The sequence below is a fragment of the Micropterus salmoides genome, unplaced genomic scaffold (genome assembly GCF_014851395.1).
Source record: "Micropterus salmoides isolate LMB-PRFRI ecotype aquatic unplaced genomic scaffold, ASM1485139v1 Ms_hic_scaffold_2, whole genome shotgun sequence".
Lineage (NCBI taxonomy): Eukaryota > Metazoa > Chordata > Actinopteri > Centrarchiformes > Centrarchidae > Micropterus > Micropterus salmoides.
In genome coordinates, this window is record NW_024041150.1 from 16,195,794 (window position 1) to 16,215,064 (window position 19,271).

General features: G+C 38.5%; 2 protein-coding genes across 2 annotated transcripts; both read right to left on the reverse strand.

The window, feature by feature from the left end:
* Window positions 1-3,355, reverse strand: LOC119911891. Its single transcript, XM_038730873.1, has 4 exons — window positions 3,269-3,355; window positions 2,763-3,107; window positions 2,407-2,576; window positions 1-1,368 (listed from the first exon to the last, which is right to left on the reverse strand). The coding sequence occupies exons 1-4, from the start codon at window positions 3,309-3,311 to the stop codon at window positions 1,216-1,218; spliced, it is 711 nt and encodes a 236-aa protein (XP_038586801.1). The 5' UTR covers window positions 3,312-3,355; the 3' UTR covers window positions 1-1,215.
* An 11,365-nt stretch (window positions 3,356-14,720) lies between these two features.
* LOC119911562 lies at window positions 14,721-16,549 on the reverse strand. The gene is made up of 6 exons (XM_038730466.1): window positions 16,490-16,549; window positions 16,003-16,347; window positions 15,784-15,825; window positions 15,520-15,630; window positions 15,358-15,392; window positions 14,721-15,259 (listed from the first exon to the last, which is right to left on the reverse strand). Exons 1-6 carry the CDS (start codon window positions 16,530-16,532, stop codon window positions 15,122-15,124), a joined length of 714 nt encoding a protein of 237 aa, XP_038586394.1. The 5' UTR covers window positions 16,533-16,549; the 3' UTR covers window positions 14,721-15,121.
* Window positions 16,550-19,271: the final 2,722 nt, after the last annotated feature.

Below are 19,271 nucleotides of genomic sequence, written 5' to 3' on the forward strand. Positions count from 1 at the left end.
ATTAAAATAATTATATGACAGTGTGCTTTACTGGAGTTACTTTATTCATTCATTCATAGCATTGTAAACATTTTTAAATATTTTAGAATTGTAATTGTTACAGTTTTCCTAAGTATGCCATTGAAAATCATTAATCATCATTAAGCATTATGTTTTATAATGTAATGTTCACTCAATAGTAGGTGATTAAAGGATTGTATCAGTAATAGCAGTTCACTCTTACCTGGCCAATGATGGTTATTGGATTCATGTTTGCAAGACTCAGTAGGTTCAAATGCATCTCATAGTGGAGACGGATGGGATATTCACCTGCTGTGCAGCCAAATGTGCAGCCTTCAGCAGAGTAAATGCTTTTATATGAGACTGCAAGTGTCGCCTTGAAATAGGTATCTTTTGACAAGAAAACAGTTTGTGTGGACATTGAGTCTGTTAAATTTGATCCATGATGATGGAATCAGTGACACAATTCCTGACTGTTACAGACTGATTTACCACTAACAAGATGCCCAACAATCACATTTCTACAAATATAAAACATCTTTGCTTTATAAAGTTTGTCTGTTCTTTAGCAACATAAAAGTGTTTGTTCTGAGTGTTTCTGATGCAGAGAGCTGAAGGCTGAGCTTCTCATGGTCGAGACCTTATTACTGATACAGATATAGAGACCTCACTAATCCAGGTTGTGCTGTTTGTTACCACAGTGGAGAAATGGACATCAATCAGCAGATTGCTGGCAAATGAGAGAATTCTTAACTAAAAATTATGTTTTTCTTCACAGATTAACCTTGTCATTATACACACTTACTTTCAAATCACAAATTAAAATGTCAGCCAGTATTTAATTAATTTCAGACTTTATTCTCACAGAGCTTTGATCTAACGGGCCTCATGATTTTCAGCTCTGTTGCATTCACACCATAATGTCTCTTCCTGTCAAACAAGTGATGTGTACCTCACTCACTCCTCCACTGCTGCAGACTTCCCTCTAAGTCTTGCTATAGGACACATTAACAATCATTAATGTCTGTCATTAATTACTGGCTCCTCCTCCGATTAAGAAACAAAACAAGTGGGAAGGAAACTTTGGCTGGAAAGTAGAATTCAAATTGTAGCAGATACAGCACAATATATATATATATATATAAGTCCTCCTTAGAAGAAGTTTGATAAATCATTAATTCCACTCTGAGCTGCTGTTCCAGATGTTTCTTGAGTCTATCTGGTGGCAGCATACACAACATTTGTCTCCAGCTGGTTCTCTGATGCAGGCCTTCTACTGCTTTTTGCTTTCGAGCGGAAACTCAGCGCTGCATAGGTCAGAGCATCAGAGCCCAGATTCTGTAAATAAAAGTATTTACAGTCACTCATCTGAGTGAGAAAACATAAAATCATTAAATGATAAATTACTTAATCCAGACAAGACACAACAATAGACTTTGATCAACCTTCGGCTAAAATATTATTACCTCACTGTGTTGTAGACTCTGTGCCTCTTTCTGAGCTAAATGACAGAAACATCTGGTCAGTTCATTGTTCAAATATTGCTGTTAATATGTTTTGACAAACAGGATGTTCTCTATTTGTAAAAGTTGTATTTTTAAGTAAATAAATATGTAAGTAGCCTACTTGTATAAAGTTTCCTGATCTTGACAACCAGACTGATGACGACCATAACGAGGAAAAAGCTCAGAGCACCAAAGATCACACTTGTGAGCTTTGTGCCTCCATCAAATGCTTCTACAAGAAATCATTAAAGCTGCTTTTCCATTACCAGTACCAGCTCGACTTGACTCTACTTGACTCGGCTTGGCCCTGCTCCGTTTTCCATTGCATATCTGGTGCGTTCCATTCGGAAGTGGGAGGTTGGAGCTGGGAATGACGTCACACCCGAGTTGACGGCGTTCAAGTTAACAAGTCGGAAAACCTTGCTCAGCCAGCCATTGTTTACAACAGCCAGGTTAGCTATTGATACGCCGGTTGACTAAAAAAAAATGTTCAATGCGACACACACACCAGCGATCCACACAGCTTTCTCTTTTTTAAGTTAAAAAGTTTCAACATTCCTCAAAATGTAAAGACTGATAAGCGGTATGAAAAGCTTCCAGCTGTGTTTTCCTCTGCCGTTGTTGCTGCAGCGGTCTGTGTGAAAAGTAAAACTTTCTGTTGCTGGCCTCTGTCTGGCGCACGCAATGATGATGCAATGAATAGTGAATATTCTCTCTGACCAATCAGCAATCTGCCTTGTTTTCACGTCACATTTTAGTATAACCTCAGCTCGCTTGGAATCTCGACAGAGGTGATACGAAAAAAGTACCTGGTAGCAGGTACAGGTACAACATTTCTACTATGGAAAACCAAACAAAGGCGAGTCGAGCTGGTACTGTGCATTGGAAAAGGGGCTTAAGTTAAGTTATTGTCTATTTTGGGTTTAGAGACTTGAGAGAAAATGAAATTGGACGCAAATGAATTTAGCGTATGTACCTTGAAACATTTGATAATCTGCACAATGAAAGAAATCTTCAGGAGAATCTTACTTTCACACTTGCTGTCCACGTCACCATGGGAATCATCACTGCCTTTTAAAGAAATTAAGTTAGCTCTGTTATTCAATCAAACGCTTCAACAAGAAACATAATAAACTTTTTGTTTAGTATTCTACCTCTTGTGGGTTGAGTTCAGTCCTTATTTTGACAGTGAATGAAAAGGGCATATATCTGTTTCTTTACAATCAAAAGACAGACAACACTTTACAGCAATCTTACCTTGAACCTTTAAATAAGTTGCACTGACAATTACTGAGTTTCCATTTGAGTAAAATCCGCAGAAATACAGTTCAGAGTCAGATAAATCCACTTGTTTGATCTTGAGAAAGATGGTTGTGGTGTTGGACGTCATATTAAATTTGCTATTTTGAAATCCATCACAGAATGTAGCATTGGTATCAGAGCTGAACATAGAGGAGATGCAGCTGGCATTGGGTCTGTTGTTCAGTCTGAACCAGTTTATGTGAGAGGGCGTGCTGGTAAAGTTGGAACACATCAGTGTGACTTCTTCACCAGGCTGAACCTCCACAGTGTGAAACTCAGAAACTGAGACAGAGATCCAACCTGAAACAAACAACCAGTAACTTATTCCCTAAACTTGTAATTCAACAGGAAACAAACAAGGCACATACAATATGTTATTAATCTGTATGTTTCAGCTCTTGCAGATTACAATATTGAAGGAAAGCTAGCTGCATTGAGAAGAAATCAGTAGTTGTACTTACTGAAGGTACAGAGTAAAGCTGTTACCAAGGTAAAGTTCATCATCGTGCATACAGTATGACTGCACCAGTATAAAGACTTTCAGGAAAAGGGCTGCAAGGAGAAAGGACAAAGTTATTATCTTGAAAACACTTGAGATGATCTAGGTAATGTTTCAGCAAAAGTTTAGAAGTCTATGAAAGATGTATCAGTCTTTATAAGTCTATACAGTATAAGGAAGTTTACTCTTCATCAACTGTTCTTTTCAGGATACCTCATGCAGTAGTGTATTATTACACATAGCAGACATTTACATATAAATGAACATCTGCTACAGTTCAAGCCCTTGCCAAATAAGCTGACACAATGCTGATTCACCACCGGGTGAATCTCTCTCTGTTTTACAGTATACCAAAGCTTTTAAATCTGGTGCAAACACACTGGTAATGATGCATTTTACATTAACCAGCAATGATTGATTTGCCAGGGGCAACCCAGTGTCATGTAGACGGTCCACTAGAGAGAATGTTTATTATTGAAAATTATTCATTGTATTATTTATTTTGTTCATTATGAATGTTTTGTTTGTGATAACATGCTCTGGCAAAGTTGTTGCACGCTGTCATGCCAAAAAACTACATTTAAATTGAAATTAAATGGAAAGACTCTTTCAAATCTTTCTCTACACAACAACAACAACAACAACAACAACAACAACATGGTTGAGCTTATTTGCTGATCACAATATAGTCCCCATCAGGATACATGATAGTGTCTTATCATGCTTGTACCATGTGCACTTATCACAAGCAAAATAAGAAGCTGCGGTTGTATTGCCAAACATTTTGTGGATGTTTTTTGCAGTCCACTTGACCCATGGTTAAACCAAGTTGTGTGAGTGAGAGTAACTGGTAATGTATCATGAAGCAGACAATGGTGACCTACAGTTCTTTCCCACCTGGCTCATACACAAGAATCACCAGCAGTGAGGTCACTGAGGTCCAGACCTCCATAATTATATGTAGGCTATAGCCTATCCATAAAATAATTTCAATAAAAAACATTTGATAACATGATCAACTTAAATTGAGGCATTAGGACCATGCGGATATTCAACCTCAAAAACTGTTTCCTCAAAACACCTAAACCAGAGAGTTTTGGGTAGTACCATTTTGTGAATTTCTGGGTGGGTGAAAATGGTGCAAACAGCTGCTGATGTCAAATTATTAGGTTGTAATATCAACCAGACCGTCCTCTGCATTCAGCACTTACCCGCTGTATTACATGTTTTCATATAGTCACAATGCCCATTATGTAGTCTACGCATGTCATTCCAACTGTATGGTCTTGTGATGACAGCTTTAGACTACATTTCAGATACATTTAGCCTAATGAATGTTTTGGTTGTGTTTAGGTGTAATTTTGGTATGAATTCTCATAAATAAGCTCTATTAAATGAAACAAAAAATCTGAACCTCACTAATTTCTAAACCCTGGTTACAGCTCTAATCACCAGCTAACAAAGCAGCACCAAAGCAACCCTTTGTATCAACAAAAGCAGTTAAATAGCAACTGAAATCTTACCTAATCAATGATGATAATGAATGATTGGATTAATGTTCGCAAGGCTCAGTAGGTTTAAATGTATCTCACAGTGGAGATGGATGGTGCCTTCATGCTTGTAGTTTTGCTCTGATCTGTCAGGTCTTGAAATGTGCAGCCTTTAGTAGAGTAAATGCTTTCAAATCAGACTGTGTAAAAGTGTCACCTTGCAACGTGCATTTTTTCACAAGATAGCAGGGATGTCAATTTGTGCGAACACCAAGTCTGTTAAGTGTGAACTAAGATGAGGGAAGCAGTGACACAGTTTGAGACTGACACCATGCTCAACAATCACATTTCCTCAAATACAGAACTAACTTTATAAAGTCTTTCTACTGTTTGGAAACATAAAAATCTTTGTTGTGTGTGGTTATGATGCTGAGTGATGAAGGCGGAACTTCTCCTGGTAGAGACCTCATTAATGAAACAGACCTCACAGATTGAAACGATGGGCAAGTACTAAACATTTGTTCTTTGAATTACCATATCATTACAAACACTTAACTTTGTATGTTTTAAACATATGCTCAGATTGAGATAAAAAAAATATAAAAAACGTGGTAGGTGTTCTGTGGAGTTTTGCACCAGTAGTGCTGTTATGCCAACATTGAAATGAGATGTTTCTGTTTTGTTTGTATCCCACACTCTACATTTCTGTGCACAAGGTTCAGCTGAATGCAGAGGGTGATAAGTGATAAATAAAGTGTGTAGTGCGTGCAAGTTAAATGTTTCATGCTGTTATACTATTTAAAGTATTCGAGAAACTAATATTTAATCAGTTATCACAGTATCTTAGGACCAATAATATCCAATCACCAATCAATTGCAATCCGGTTTTAGACCTAATCATTCAACAACAATTGCTCTCTTAAAACTTAATAATGTGTTTTCAACATCTGATACTGGTAATCTTACAGGGGCCATTTTAATTCATCTCAAAAAAGCTTGATTTGGTTGATCACTATCTACTTTTAGATAAGCTCTGTGCAATTGGTTTATCTCAAAATGCATTTTTATGGTCTAGTTTGTATCTACATAATAGAAAACAATGTGTTATCCTTAAAGGGAGAAGGTCTGATCTACTCCAGTTCAACAATGGGTCCATTTCTTTTCTCTATTTTGATTAATGATCCTCCTTTAATCTGTTCTAATTCCTTGCTGTCCGACGGACAGTGTGATCAGCAGTCTTTAACCGTCCTAGCTTGTTCAGCTGCCAAACTCAGCAGTGTAGCAGACTAGAAAAAAGAGTGTCCTCTGCCTAAAACACTTTCTCATCGGATCTGCACAAATCACGTAGGTGACCAATTTTGGTTTCAAAACAGCAAATATCGCCGAAAGGTGAAGAGTTTGAATGCGAACTGAATGTGACACCGTACCATGGAAGTATACCAATGCCCAATTTTTAACTTAAAGAAACACGCCAATGGTTGGAGGCAAGGTTGGAGAACTGAGCCACAACCTGCTTTTAAATGTAGCCATGTTCTCAGTGCTGATTTAAAGTTATAAGTAGGCTACTGCTAGGTTAAGATTCAATTCAGTTTTATTTATATAGCACCTAATCACAACAACAGCACTTATCATAAAAGAGCAGGTCTAGACCATAGTCTATGAAGTTATTTACAGAAGCCCAACAATTCCCACCAAGAGCAGCACTAGGTGACAGAGGCAAAGAAAAACTTCCTTTTAAGAGGCAGAAACCTCGAGCAGAACCATGGCTCAGGGTGGGCGGCCATCTACCTCGACCGGTTGGTGGTGAGAGAGAGAGAGAGAGAGAGAGAGAGATGGAAGGAGAGAGAGGGGAGAGAGGCAGCCTACACAATATACACACACAGAGGTACAGACAGTAAAGGTGAGGTTTCTATAGACTAAATGACTAAATGAAAAATGGTATAGATATGTATAGTAGTGTTAATGATAATAATCGTTATGTTAATGATTATAATAACAATAGGACTAGTAACAATAGTTGTAGCAGAGGGTGTCGAGCAGGAACACGGGGGCAGCAGGTGACTCGCAGCCACAGATCCGGACTGGTTAAGAATGGTAAGATTAACAAAATAACCACAACCAGACCATCCTGGAGGTAAGAACAGCAAATAAAAATTACCAGTAGGTGGTATGTCCTTATATTCAGGAACGTGAAGGGATTTATTAATTATCACATCTCCATCGTTAAAAGTAATGTTAATAGGGCTAGAACTGGGTTGATATGTGATTAAACTACCAACGGGGATTGAACAACAGAGACTCTGATAAAGTGTGTATCTCTGGTGGGGATCTCAATCAGTTCTGCATAATTAGAAATTGAAGGGACAGGCCCAGGGGACATATGATTGCAAAACCAATTTATACAAGATAGACAAATATTAGTTTGATCTATTCTGTGATCATATAATTTCGCTTTATACCATGTACGGAGGGAAAACCCTGCGCGTCCTCTTGCGCTCACAATGATGATAACAGTTTTTTTTTACCTTCCTTGTGTGACAGAGTGAGTGTAAGAGTATCAATGTCAATGAATGAGTACTATTGGAATCTGTTCATTGCAAGCTCTGACGGCTGTCATCTTGTTGTTGATCCGATGATCAGGACTGGGATACAACAACTTTGCTGACCAAACCAAGAAACATGCAGCCAAAGTCTTGCAGCGGGGTGTCAGGTTGTCTTAATTTTGATAAAGGCAGTTGGAGTTGTTAAGAACTGTCAAAATTTAACCTATTTTGAGGCCACCCACATAAGACAGAGTAGCACCCCTTGTCTTATGTGGGTGGCCTCTCATACCTTATATGCATAAGGCAAAACCTCAAACCATGACAGCTTTGTTTCATTTGTTCTTTAGTTTTGTTAGTAGCACAAATTACATATTTCTTACAAAGATTTTCAGCAAAAAATGAAAAATCCCTGGTGCGCGACCACCATCTATTTACAATATCTAACATCCCTCCTTTCGATACATGGTTGAGACCATGAATCAAAATGGATCACTCCAATTCTGAGGTCTTTACACTGGCTTCCTGTCAGTCAAATAACTGATTTTAAAATATTATTGTTGTTTTATAAAGCACTGAATGGTTTAGAGCCAAAATACATTTGTAATCTTCTGCTACGTTATGAACCATCCAGACCTCTGGGACAGGTCTGCTTTATGTCCCCATGACTAAACATGGAGAAGCATCGTTCAGTTTTTATAAATCTGGAACAAACTTCCAGAAAACTGCAGATTTGCTGTAACTGTCAGTTCTTTTTAATATCTTACTGCACTGTGACTTTTACTGTCCTGTTTTATCTTGTTTTGGTTTTCTATTCAACTATTTAAAAAAATAAATATTTAAATGTATTTTTAGAATTCTGTATGCTTTGTTTTATGTAAAGAACTTTCAATTGCCTTGTTGTTGAAATGTGCTGTACAAATAAACTTGCCTTGCCTAATTTCTTGAGATTGCTTGAAATTATCATGAAGTAATTTGTTTTTTTTTCCATTGTGATTTGTGCAAATGTGGATAAAACACAGAAGAAGCAAAATCACAAGGCACTACAAGGCACAGAAAGAAAAAGAGGAGAGGAGCTTTCTGTCTGACTGCTAGGTGAAAGTTTTACATGTTGCACTTCACTTTCCAATTGACTTTTAATCTACTAGTCACGCTGAACTGATCAACAGGAACTGTTCTCACTGTCTTTTACAACAAACTACCACAAGGTGGTGCTAAAGAGTATGATACTGAAGGCCACATAATGTGTGCCATGCACAGCCTGTATATAAAAAGGTGCCATGACACTCCTGACATTAATTGGATACCACTATGTAACGAACTGAGATCAAAGGGAATGTCCACATGAAAGACTTTGGCTTGAGAATCCTTCAGAAGGACCACATCACCCTTGTTCATGTTTTGGCCTTTCTCTTGCCATTTGCTCTGACTTTGAAGCGTTGACTGGTATTTCTGTTTCCATCTTCTCCAGAAAGTGTCAGCTAGGTGCTGTACCTGCCTCCATTGTTGCCTGTGGAGGTCAGATTCCTTGAAGTCGCCTGGAAGGGGAAGCAGGGTGGAGACCTTCTGAGTGAGTCAATAAGAAAGGTGATTCTGGGTGTGTTGAGGGAAGTTAGAGGTCTCGAATTGATGATTCCTGTGACATCAGGGTAGACAGCACATCATGGTTTATTATCATTATTATTATCATTATTATTACCAGACTGGACCTCCACAGTCTGAGACTCAGACACTGGGACAGAGATCTACCCCAAATACAGAAACATTGATAATTTTGCCGAGAGAGAAACAGGAATGTAATCAATGCCTGTATATAATTTTATGAATAGCTGTGGAGTAATTCACTGGCAGTACTTAGTGAAGGTACAACACTGAGTTCCTGGGGTGGCGGGACATACAGTATCCAGTGTCTTGTTATTTACACTGATCAGACCAGCACTTGTGAAAAACCATCACCAAAGCCTTAAGAAGTGATTTAAAAAGTCATCATGTTGTCATATTCTCTATGTTATTCCAGGTACTCTCAAAAGCCTGACTCCTGAAGCTTTTTAAAAGGTGTCTGAAGCAGGCCACAGCAGGCCAGTCTTTTGAATGTCGTTTAGAACTTTTCAAAGTAAAAGCTCTCAATTTTACATAAAACAACACATTGCTGCAAAAACAAGAATTATCTTTATTAAAACAGAACATCAACTGTTGGCCTGTTCGATTAAAAAAAAAAGTGTTTCACATTTATCATCGATTGTATTTTTTTACATTGTGAAATCGACAGCAGATAAAAATCACTTGGCAACATGATTACTGCACAATAATGTAATGTTGATATTATATTATAATTTTTTAGTTTTAAAATTTTGCTGTCAGCCAATGATGAAACTGCTCTAAATGTTTCATATTAACTGCAAACACACATCTGCATTGAGAAGGCTGAGTACATTTCACAGTGAAGATGGATGGGAGCTGCACCCACTGTAGCTTTGCTGTGGTCTGTCATGTCTGAAAAAAGTGCTGCCTGGAGGAGAGTGAACGGTTTCATATGAGGCTGTGCAAGTGTCACGTTACATCTTCTCACGCTTTTAGAAGAGACACATTCAGACAACAGGTTCAATAAATGCCTAAAATATATGTTTGCATTTCAAAAGTCATGATGAAGCTTTATTAAACCCTGTTTAATTCACACATTTAGCATTCTGCTACAGACGTGCAATGATTAAATAAGGTACAGAGACTTTGTCCGGTCTTCATCTCTGCTGCAGCAACAACAAACGTGAGTTATGTGTTTTGTGGTTGTTACTGACATTATGAAAGTAAAAATAGCATGCAGCTGAAGGCCAGGCCTCCTGTGGTTAAGGCTCCTCTGATAGGCCGTCACAGACAGCACTGAAAACCTATGACTAGTTTGTAACATATGATATGTTGTTTTAGCAGTGGCGTGTGGTGGTATAAATTCTTGGGGAAGCCAAGTGAGAGGGGATGTCCTTTTTGGAGGGCAATGATCCAACGTATCGTGCTATTACAGTGCAGGGTATAATTTTACACAAAATTTAATCATACTTTAAAGATATGCAGACAGCAGCTGCCACAGTTAGGCATTGGCATGGGGATGCCAGCTCAATTTCAGATCAATTTAAAGTTAAATTTACTGCACTTAACATGTCAAAATGATTTAATGTAGTTATTTTTCTTTTATGTCTTCCTTAGAAGACAGAGGAGGCAGCATTTGGTGAGCATAGCTTCCATCTTTGTCAGAAGACAAGAAGAAAAATTACCCCAAAACAATAGAATAATTTCCTTTTATATCCTCCCTTACATGCCTTGTTGTTTATGTGTACAGAGAAAGAATTAGTGAACAGCACATAGCTTGTTTTTACTGTGTGACTATAAAGCCTGGGAGAATACAGCCCACACCCCTCATATTACTGTGTAACTACAGGATAACAAGTGGAGAATCTTCAAGATTATTTACAACTGTCTGCAAAGCTTATTGTGTGTAAAGAATGAAAATCAATAGGCCTACTGGGCTCCTCTCTACTTTAACATTTAAGATTTGTTGTGTTTGATCCACATTCATACATATGTGACATTACTACTTTACTGTATAACTTGAGAAAGGTACGTTATTTTGTGCTCCTGCCTGCCTAAATGAAAAACATTTTAAGGTCACTATTGTGACAAATGGGATTAAATGGGTTTTAATAGCTGCAGTGCACAATGAACGAAGAATAGACCCGTTTCTCAAATTGCATATTGTAAACCAAAACATAAACAGTTGTATTTGTTGTGTAAATAGTTTTATTATTTGCACATTATCAGCCCCAGTGCCAGTGTTTAAAAAATGCGTGTGACAGCTGAATCGGATGATTGTGATTCAGGTTAGTTTTCATTAATGCTAAATATGTTGCCTTTACATCCAAAGGTGTCTTTGATGGTGAATTGACAAACGGCAACCCATCTGTTGACGATCATTGTAGAATGTTCATTCATTGCAGACGCTCAATGAACTCCAGGATGTAGCTGTCCACAAATACCGTACAGTATGTAGCCTAATGAACTATCCTTGTCTTAGCTGTCACGATCCTGTCCTGAGTTTCTTTGTGAGATTATTTATTTATCAGTTCTGTATCTGTCATTAAGGTCTGTTGTGTTTTGGTGTTCAGTCCTGTCTTGTGTTCAGTCTGCCCAGCGTTAGTTTATTTACTGTTGCCTGTCTTTTAGTTTTGATCTGTGCTTGCCTTAGTCCCTGTCCTATTCTGTAATTGTCTTGTGTACTGCCTAATTCTAGTTTCTGTCCCGCCTTGCCCCGTTATGTTGTTTTCTACTCCCTGCCTTTGTGTTCTACTGTGTTCTCGTTTAGGTTTTGTTTGTGATTATCCGTGTTTTATAGTTGGTCAGTGCTTGTCTGTTGGTTTGGGTTTATGTTACTATGTGGGGTTAGATTCTTGTCTGGTATTTTGTAACGTGTGTTCTGTCTGTTCCCCCAGTAATCTGCCTGCCTGCCAGTCTCTCTGTTTTCCCCTGCTGTCTCTCTGCCTGCCTCGTTAGCCCTGATCCCTGCCACCTGTGTTGCTCCCGCCCTGCTCATTAGTCCCTGAAAAATTTGCATATCGTGCAAAAGTTCATTAATTTCAGTAATTCAACTTAAATGGTGAAACTCATATATTATATAGACTCATTACATGCAAAGTGAGATATTTCAAGCCTTTATTTGATATAATTATATGTAATTTCGATGATTATGAAAACCCCATATTCAAAATCTCAGAAAATTAGAATATTACATGAAATCAATAAAAAAAGGATTTTAAATACAGAAATGTCAGCCCTCTGAAAAGTATAATCATGCATATGTACTCAGTACTTGGTTTGGGCTCCTTTTGCATGAATTACTGCCTCAGTGCGGCGTGACATGGATGCTATCAGCCTGTGGCACTGCTGAGATGTTATGGAAGACCAGGATGCTTCCATAGTGGCCTTCAGCTCTTCTGCATTGTTCGGTCTCATGTCTTTCATCTTTCTCTTGGCAATGCCCCATAGAATCTCTATGGAGTTCAGGTCAGGCGAGTTTGCTGGCCAATCAAGCACAGTAATCCCATGGTCATTGAACCAGGTTTTGGTACTTTTGGCAGTGTGGGCAAGTCCTGCTGGAAAATGAAGTCAGCATCTCCATAAAGCTCGTCTGCTGAAGGAAGCATAAAGTGCTCTAAAATGTCCTAGTAGACGGCTGCGCTGACTCTGGACTTAATAAAGCACAGTGGACCAACACCAGCAGATGACATGGCTCCCCAAACCAACACAGACTGTGGAAACTTCACACTGGATTTCAAGCATCTTGGATTGTGTGCCTCTCCATTCTTCCTCCAGACTCTGGGACCTTGGTTTCCAAATGAGATGCAAAATTTGTTCTCATCAGAAAAGAGGACTTTGGACCACTGAGAAAAAGACTAGTTCTTTTTTTCTTTAGCCCAGGTAAGACGCTTCTGACATTGTTTGTTGTTCAGGAGCGGCTTGACAAGAGGAATACGACATTTGAAGCCCACGTCCAGGACCCGTCTGTGTGTAGTGACTCTTGATGCAGCCTCAGTCCACTCCTTGTGAAGCTCCCCCACACATTTGAATGGCCTTTTCCTGAAAATCCTCTCCAGGCTATGGTCATCCCTGCTGCTCGTGCACCTTTTTCTTCCACACTTTTCCCTTCCACTTAACTTTCTATTAATGTGCCTTGATACAGCACTTTGAGAACATCCAACTCCTTTTGCAATTACCTTTTGAGGCTTTCCCTCCTTGTGGAGGGTGTCAATGATGGTCAGGTCAGCAATCTTCCCCATGATTGTGAATTCCACTGAACCAGACTGAGAGAACAACAATTGTTTTGGATTAATTAGCTGATTAGAGTGCCTACAATACTGAACCTTTTCACAATATTCTAATTTTCTGAGATTTTGAATTTGGGGTTTTCATAAGCTGTAAGCCATAATCATCGAAATTATATCAAATAAAGGCTTGAAATATCTCACTTTGCATGAAATGAGTCTATCTAATATATTAGTTTCAACTTTTAAGTGGAATTACTGAAATAAAAGAACTTTTGCACGATATTTCAATTTTTCAAGTTTCACCTGTATATGTTTGGTTTTTCTGTTCAGTCCCCGTCCGGTCATTGTTGTATGATGTGTGTTCTGCATTTTGGATGTTGCCAGTTTCCACTGCCTGTGAGTTTCGTCTTGCCTGTAACTTTGGATTAAAAACCCTGGAACTGTATCTTTGCTCTGTGTTGTGCATTTGGGCTCTCTCCTGCTTTGCTCACCCTTGACCCTGACAATAGCTAACTTGGGCAGTGAAATGTTGTTGTTGTTTTGTCTATTTTTTGATTTATGTGGTCCTAGTTGTCCACAACTCAATTCAGAAATTATGGAGAAATGTGTTTTTACAGCACCTCAAGAAGACTTCCTATCAGAAAGGAAGGTATTTCAATATACAACTGTCGGTAGACAGATGTAATCAGAGTTATCCTGTACTTAAATGGGTTCAGTCGTTGTCAAGAATTAACTTTTTAATGTGTTTCCAGCAAGTGACAATTAAAGAATGTTGTTTCCCTAACATTTTATTGTTCTTTTATGGAAAAGTGTCCATCCATCCATCCATCGTCAACCGTTTATCCTGTGTGAGCCTGAGCCAATCCCAGCTGACATCGGGCAAAAGGCATACTGTATACGTTGTGGTAACACCTTATTTTGAAAACTGGACGTTGTGACAAGTGTATCTTTGTGCTAAACTGACTAATTTGTAATTCATAATCATATTGTATTCATATTGGGTACAATTAAGACTTGATAGCCTCTCTTCAGATAAGACACTGACAGAATAAAGTCTCTCTAACCCTGCCTGTCAACTGCTCCGTTTTACTGCATTTACCCTAAAGGCTCGAATATGTGTGCACTCCAAATATAGCTGCGGCTATGACTCTGAGCTTACCACAAACAACGGCTCCCTTTACCACAGTTCTGTGTCTGTGCATTCCGCAAGTTGATAACACTGTCTGTCAGTGTCCACATGAAAAATAAAGACATGGCTGTTAGTCTTCAAATAGAGTTGCTAAACACGTCAGTTCACTGAAGGAAGCCAAGTAGCAACGCTTTTTGACTTTTGCAATCTGACTCAACCAATAGGCAAGAAGTTGACCCCTTGAGACACAGCCACATCCTTTGTATAAGGCAAAAATGCATAGAGAAATGTAAAAAGGGGAGACAGAAATAAATACCAATGGGGAAATCAATAGGGTAGAAAATGCAAAGTAAGAATAATACAGACAAAAATATTACATATTATAACACACACATAAATAAATACATTCAAAAAAGAAGTAATTAATTTGACACTGTATTTTTTGTGCATTTACTTGGATATTTATTTATTGTGCATTTATTTATTTCTGAATCTGTCAAGTATTTCTTGTTGTCCTCGGTCCTCCATAAAGGCCAGCCTTCCTGTGGCTGGTCGGATTGCTAGTGCTTTCAGCTTTGTTACTACAGTGGAAAATGCCAGTATGTGCATGTGGGGGAGCACTGCTACTTTTTACGAACACTGATTAACTTCTGTAGCTCTGTATTTTTCACCTGGCTATTTGATGTACAAATATAGACACAGCTGGAATAGAAGTAGTATTATAATTGAAGCAAAGTTAATAAAATTAAAGCACATTTGTGTGAATACAGGATCTTTATTACAAAATTAGAATGTTTGATAGTGATGGTAAGTCCTCCTTTAGTAGCAGTTGAACATGATAAAGCATCAGTTCCACTCTGAGCTGCTGGTGGCAGCATACACTACATTTGACTCCAGCTGGTTCTCTGATTCAGGCCTTCTGCTGCTTTTTGCTTTTGGGCGGAAACTCAGCGCTGCATAGTTCAGAGCATCAGAGCCCAGATTCTGTGAATAAAATTATTTACAGTCACTCATCCTACATAACATGAACCAGACAATGTGTAAAATACATTTTGATCAACTTTAGGTTCAAATGTGATTACCTCACTGTGTTGCAGATTCTGTTCCTCTTTATGAGCTAAATGACAGAAGCATCTGGTCAGTTGTTGTTGTTCAGAAATATTGCTTTTAATATGTTTTGACAAGGAGGAAGTTCTGCATTTATAAACGTTGCATTTGTAACTAAAATAAAAACATTCAAGTACCTGCTTTAAGTTTCCTGATCTTGACAACCAGAGCGATGACGACCATAACGAGTATAATAATCAGAGCATCCAGGATCACAATCGTTATCTTTGTTAATCCATCAAATGCTTCTACAAGAAATATCATTAGATTAAGTTATTGTCTATTCTGCCTTTAGAGACCAGGCCAAAATGCAGTTGAACAAAACTGAATGTAGCCAAACGTATGTACCTTCAAACATTTGATAATCTGCACAATGAAAGAAATCTTTAGAAGAATCTTACTTTTACACTTGCTGTCCACGTCAACATGGGGCTCATTGCTGCCTTTTAAAGAAATTAAGTTAGCTTTGTTATTCCATCAAACACTTACATACATTTTATCGTATATATTATTCTACCTCTTGTGGGTTGATTTCAGTCCTTATTTTGACAGTGAATGAAAACGGCACATGTCTATATATTTTAATTCAAATTAAAGCCGGCACTTTACAGCAATCTTACCTTGAAACTTTAAATAAGTTGCACTGTCAATTGCGGAGTTGCTATTTGAGATAAATCTGCAGAAATACAGTCCAGAGTCAGATAAATCCACTTGTTTGATCTTGAGAAAGAGGGTAGTGGTGTTGGACGTCATATTAAATTTGCTATTTTTAAATCCATCACAGAACGTAGCATTGGTATCAGAGCTGATCATAGCGGAGATGCAGCTGGCATTGGATCTGTTGTTCAGTCTGAACCAGTTTATGTGAGAGGGCGTGCTGGTAAAGTTGGAACACGTCAGTGTGACTTCTTCACCAGGCTGAACCTCCACAGTGTGAAACTCAGAAACTGAGACAGAGATCCAACCTGAAACAAAAAAACAGTCATTTATTTCCTAAACCTCTAATTCAGCAGTAACCAAACAACACACATAAATCATGTCATTAATCAGTAGACTGTCAATTTAAGCTCTCTCTTGTATTAAGAAGAAATCAGTAGTTGTACTTACTGAAGCTACAGAGTAAAGCTGTTACCAAGGTAAAGTTCATCATTATGTGCACTCTACGACTGCACCACTGCAATGTTTGCAACTGAACTGTGCTCCAGTAACAGTGGTCTCAACATAAAGAGGCGGAGTGTTAAATTTTTTATTGGGCTGCCCAGATTGACAATACAAAAGCTTTCCGGAAAATGGTTGCAAGTTAATAGCTGCAAGGAGTCTATGAAGATTCTCAGTCATCCAGGTCATAGTTATCCAACGATGGTTAAAATGAAGGGCAACTGGACTTGGTTGAAGATACTGGAAGACGTTTCGTCCCTTATCCAAAGGACTTCTTCAGTTCTGACTGACTGGCAGGGAAACTCAGCTATTTAACCTCAGTGGGGTCGTTATCCCGGGTCATCGATACCGCTGGTTCGTTAGTATTCCTTGGTGTTGTGACGACGGTCGTTACAGTCGTTGAGACTGCAAGGAGAAAGTTCATATCCTGATAACACTTGAGATAACCTAGGTAATGTTCGAGCAAAACTTTAGAAGTCTCCAAAAGATATATCAGTTTGTATAAGTCTAGAGTAAACATACACAATATACACAGACACAGAGTATCTTATCATGCTTGTACACAGGGGCATAGGACTCTGGGGACAAAACGGACTGAATATGCAGGTGCCTCTCGTGAAGAGGGCCCACAAAGATAGAGAATGCCAGTGTACAGGGTCCAAAATATTGTGCTACCCACCTGCTTGTATATACTATGACCACTTATCTCAGGCGAAAACCAAAACTGCGGTTTTATTGTATTATAATAGCATGTCTTCACTGCTTGATTTCAGATTTTATTCTCACAGAGCTTGGACTTAACAGGCCTCAAGTGTTTTACCTTTGTTGTGCTCAGACCACACTTTTCCTAACAGACAAGTGATGTGTACACTCTTCGAAGTAACAGTGCTAACTAGAACCATATAGAGTTTTCCGGCATGGGAGAACCATTTTAAGTTCCTTGTAAACCCTTTTAAAAAGCCCTTATGCTCTAATTTGCTTGAGCATGACATTGACGTAGAGGGCACCAAGCCTATCAAACAGTACGCTTACAGCTGTCCGATGGCTAAGGGAGAGGTTATGAGAAAGGAATTCAACTATCTATTGGAAAACAGTCTTGCTAGGCCCATGTCCTTGAGAGTTCCCCTTGCTTACTAGCACCCAAATCTGTTGGAACTCGGTTCTGCACCGACAGTGTCAGATTCCTTTCCCTTTCCCCGGATGAATGGCAGGGTGGATATCGCTTTGTGTATTACCAAATTGGATTTGTTAAAGGGATATTGGCAGGTCACTAGAGCTGCGTCTGCGTCTGAAAAGTCAAAAAAATCTCCTTTCCTAACCGCTTTTCCTAGACCTCGATTGCAAACGTCAAGAGGTCAAGGAAAGATTTGAGTCTCAGTTAGGCCTATTGTTGACAGTTTAATACATGCATATTAGCAAGTTATGGCCTAAGAGAGAAAAAGCTTAATAGCCAATGGTAACTTACAAGGTCAACATCCTTTATCCGTCATAATCGGTGATTTTATTATTTTATTGTAGAAAGCACCTTATAGCTTATTTCAACAACCCGAAACATAAAATGGCGTTGAAACAGTAGCCTATTAGATTACAAAAAAGCCAAAATAAAACAAACCAAGAGAAAGAAGGTAATTGTGAGTCTTATTCAAGTATCATAATGTGCATCTGTATTGCAGGGATTTTGCTAAATGTGATTGATGGATTTTATCGTTTGAGTTTGAGAACATGAGTCGCTTTAAATGTTGCCGCCGCAAGAAATTGTGGGACAGCATTCCCTCCTTTCCTTTTGTAATGGATGGTCCGGTGTACCCTATGCTAAAGGAGATATGAAAGGAAGCATTGAGGCTCCTTTTCCTTAGCTTTTAGAATTCGACCAGCTCTTATCATGGAACCTTCCTAAGCAAAAAGACATTTCAAATGCAGCCGAGGAACACCAACAATCTAGCACCCTCAACAGGCGCCTCAACGGTCTACCAGACCATCATATGCTGGAAGAATTTTGGAGATTTGCCCTGTTGTGGTCTATATACAGTATCCCTGCCTCCGCTGAGGTATTCTATTTCCTGGTTCCATATTAAAATAAAATATCCAAATAAAAATATTCTTTTTAAAGACATGCTGCGGATGATCCATCCACAAGAAAGCAGACAAAAATCTGTTATCAAAGCAAACTGTTTTCTTAGTCTGACAGCTATATTGCATTGGCATATACTGTTGCCTGTTTATGACAGCAAGTTGTGCTGTTGCATACAGTGATTATTTTCAGTTGTATTTTTTCATAATGTACATTCATTTATTTACTGCTGCTGCTGCACGTCTCCCTTCCAAATGGGCCACTTCGCTTTACAATGCCAAAATGAAACTACACTCATATATAACTTGCCTATACAAGTAAAATATTACTAAATGTATTTTAATAAACACTTAGCAGAATGAAAGAGAAACATCGAAATAATGGAGGAAACCGTTTTTATTGACGCTGCTGCAGTCCGCCTATTGTACAGCTGCTGGGGTTTGCATTGTTTATTACAATGTTATTTTTATGAACAAAATAGTTATTGTTTGTTGGTGTTTGCATTTGACACAAGACACATATATAGTGTTTACAATAATTGTTTACAATAATTGTTCCACCTGAAGATGACATGCGAGTTTATAGAGACCAGTGTGGCTTGTAAGCTGGACCAGGCAGCAGCCGGCAGTTCTTGGGCATCTGGTGGTCGGACTGTTGAGA

Excerpts from the sequence above, each read along its gene's own strand:
- LOC119911562 (XM_038730466.1), bottom strand. The coding sequence starts at position 16,532 with ATGATGAACTTTACCTTGGTAACAGCTTTACTCTGTAGCTTCA. Across the intron at positions 15,631-15,783 it reads CGTGGACAGCAAGTGTAAAA|AAGCATTTGATGGATTAACA; the intron begins GTAAGATTCTTC and ends TATTTCTTGTAG. Across the intron at positions 15,260-15,357 it reads AGAATCTGCAACACAGTGAG|AATCTGGGCTCTGATGCTCT; the intron begins GTAATCACATTT and ends TTTTATTCACAG.
- LOC119911891 (XM_038730873.1), bottom strand. The coding sequence starts at position 3,311 with ATGATGAACTTTACCTTGGTAACAGCTTTACTCTGTACCTTCA. Across the intron at positions 3,108-3,268 it reads AGCTTTACTCTGTACCTTCA|GTTGGATCTCTGTCTCAGTT; the intron begins GTAAGTACAACT and ends TGTTTGTTTCAG. Across the intron at positions 1,369-2,406 it reads CCAAAATAGACAATAACTTA|ATGAGTGACTGTAAATACTT; the intron begins ACTTAAGCCCCT and ends TTTCTCACTCAG.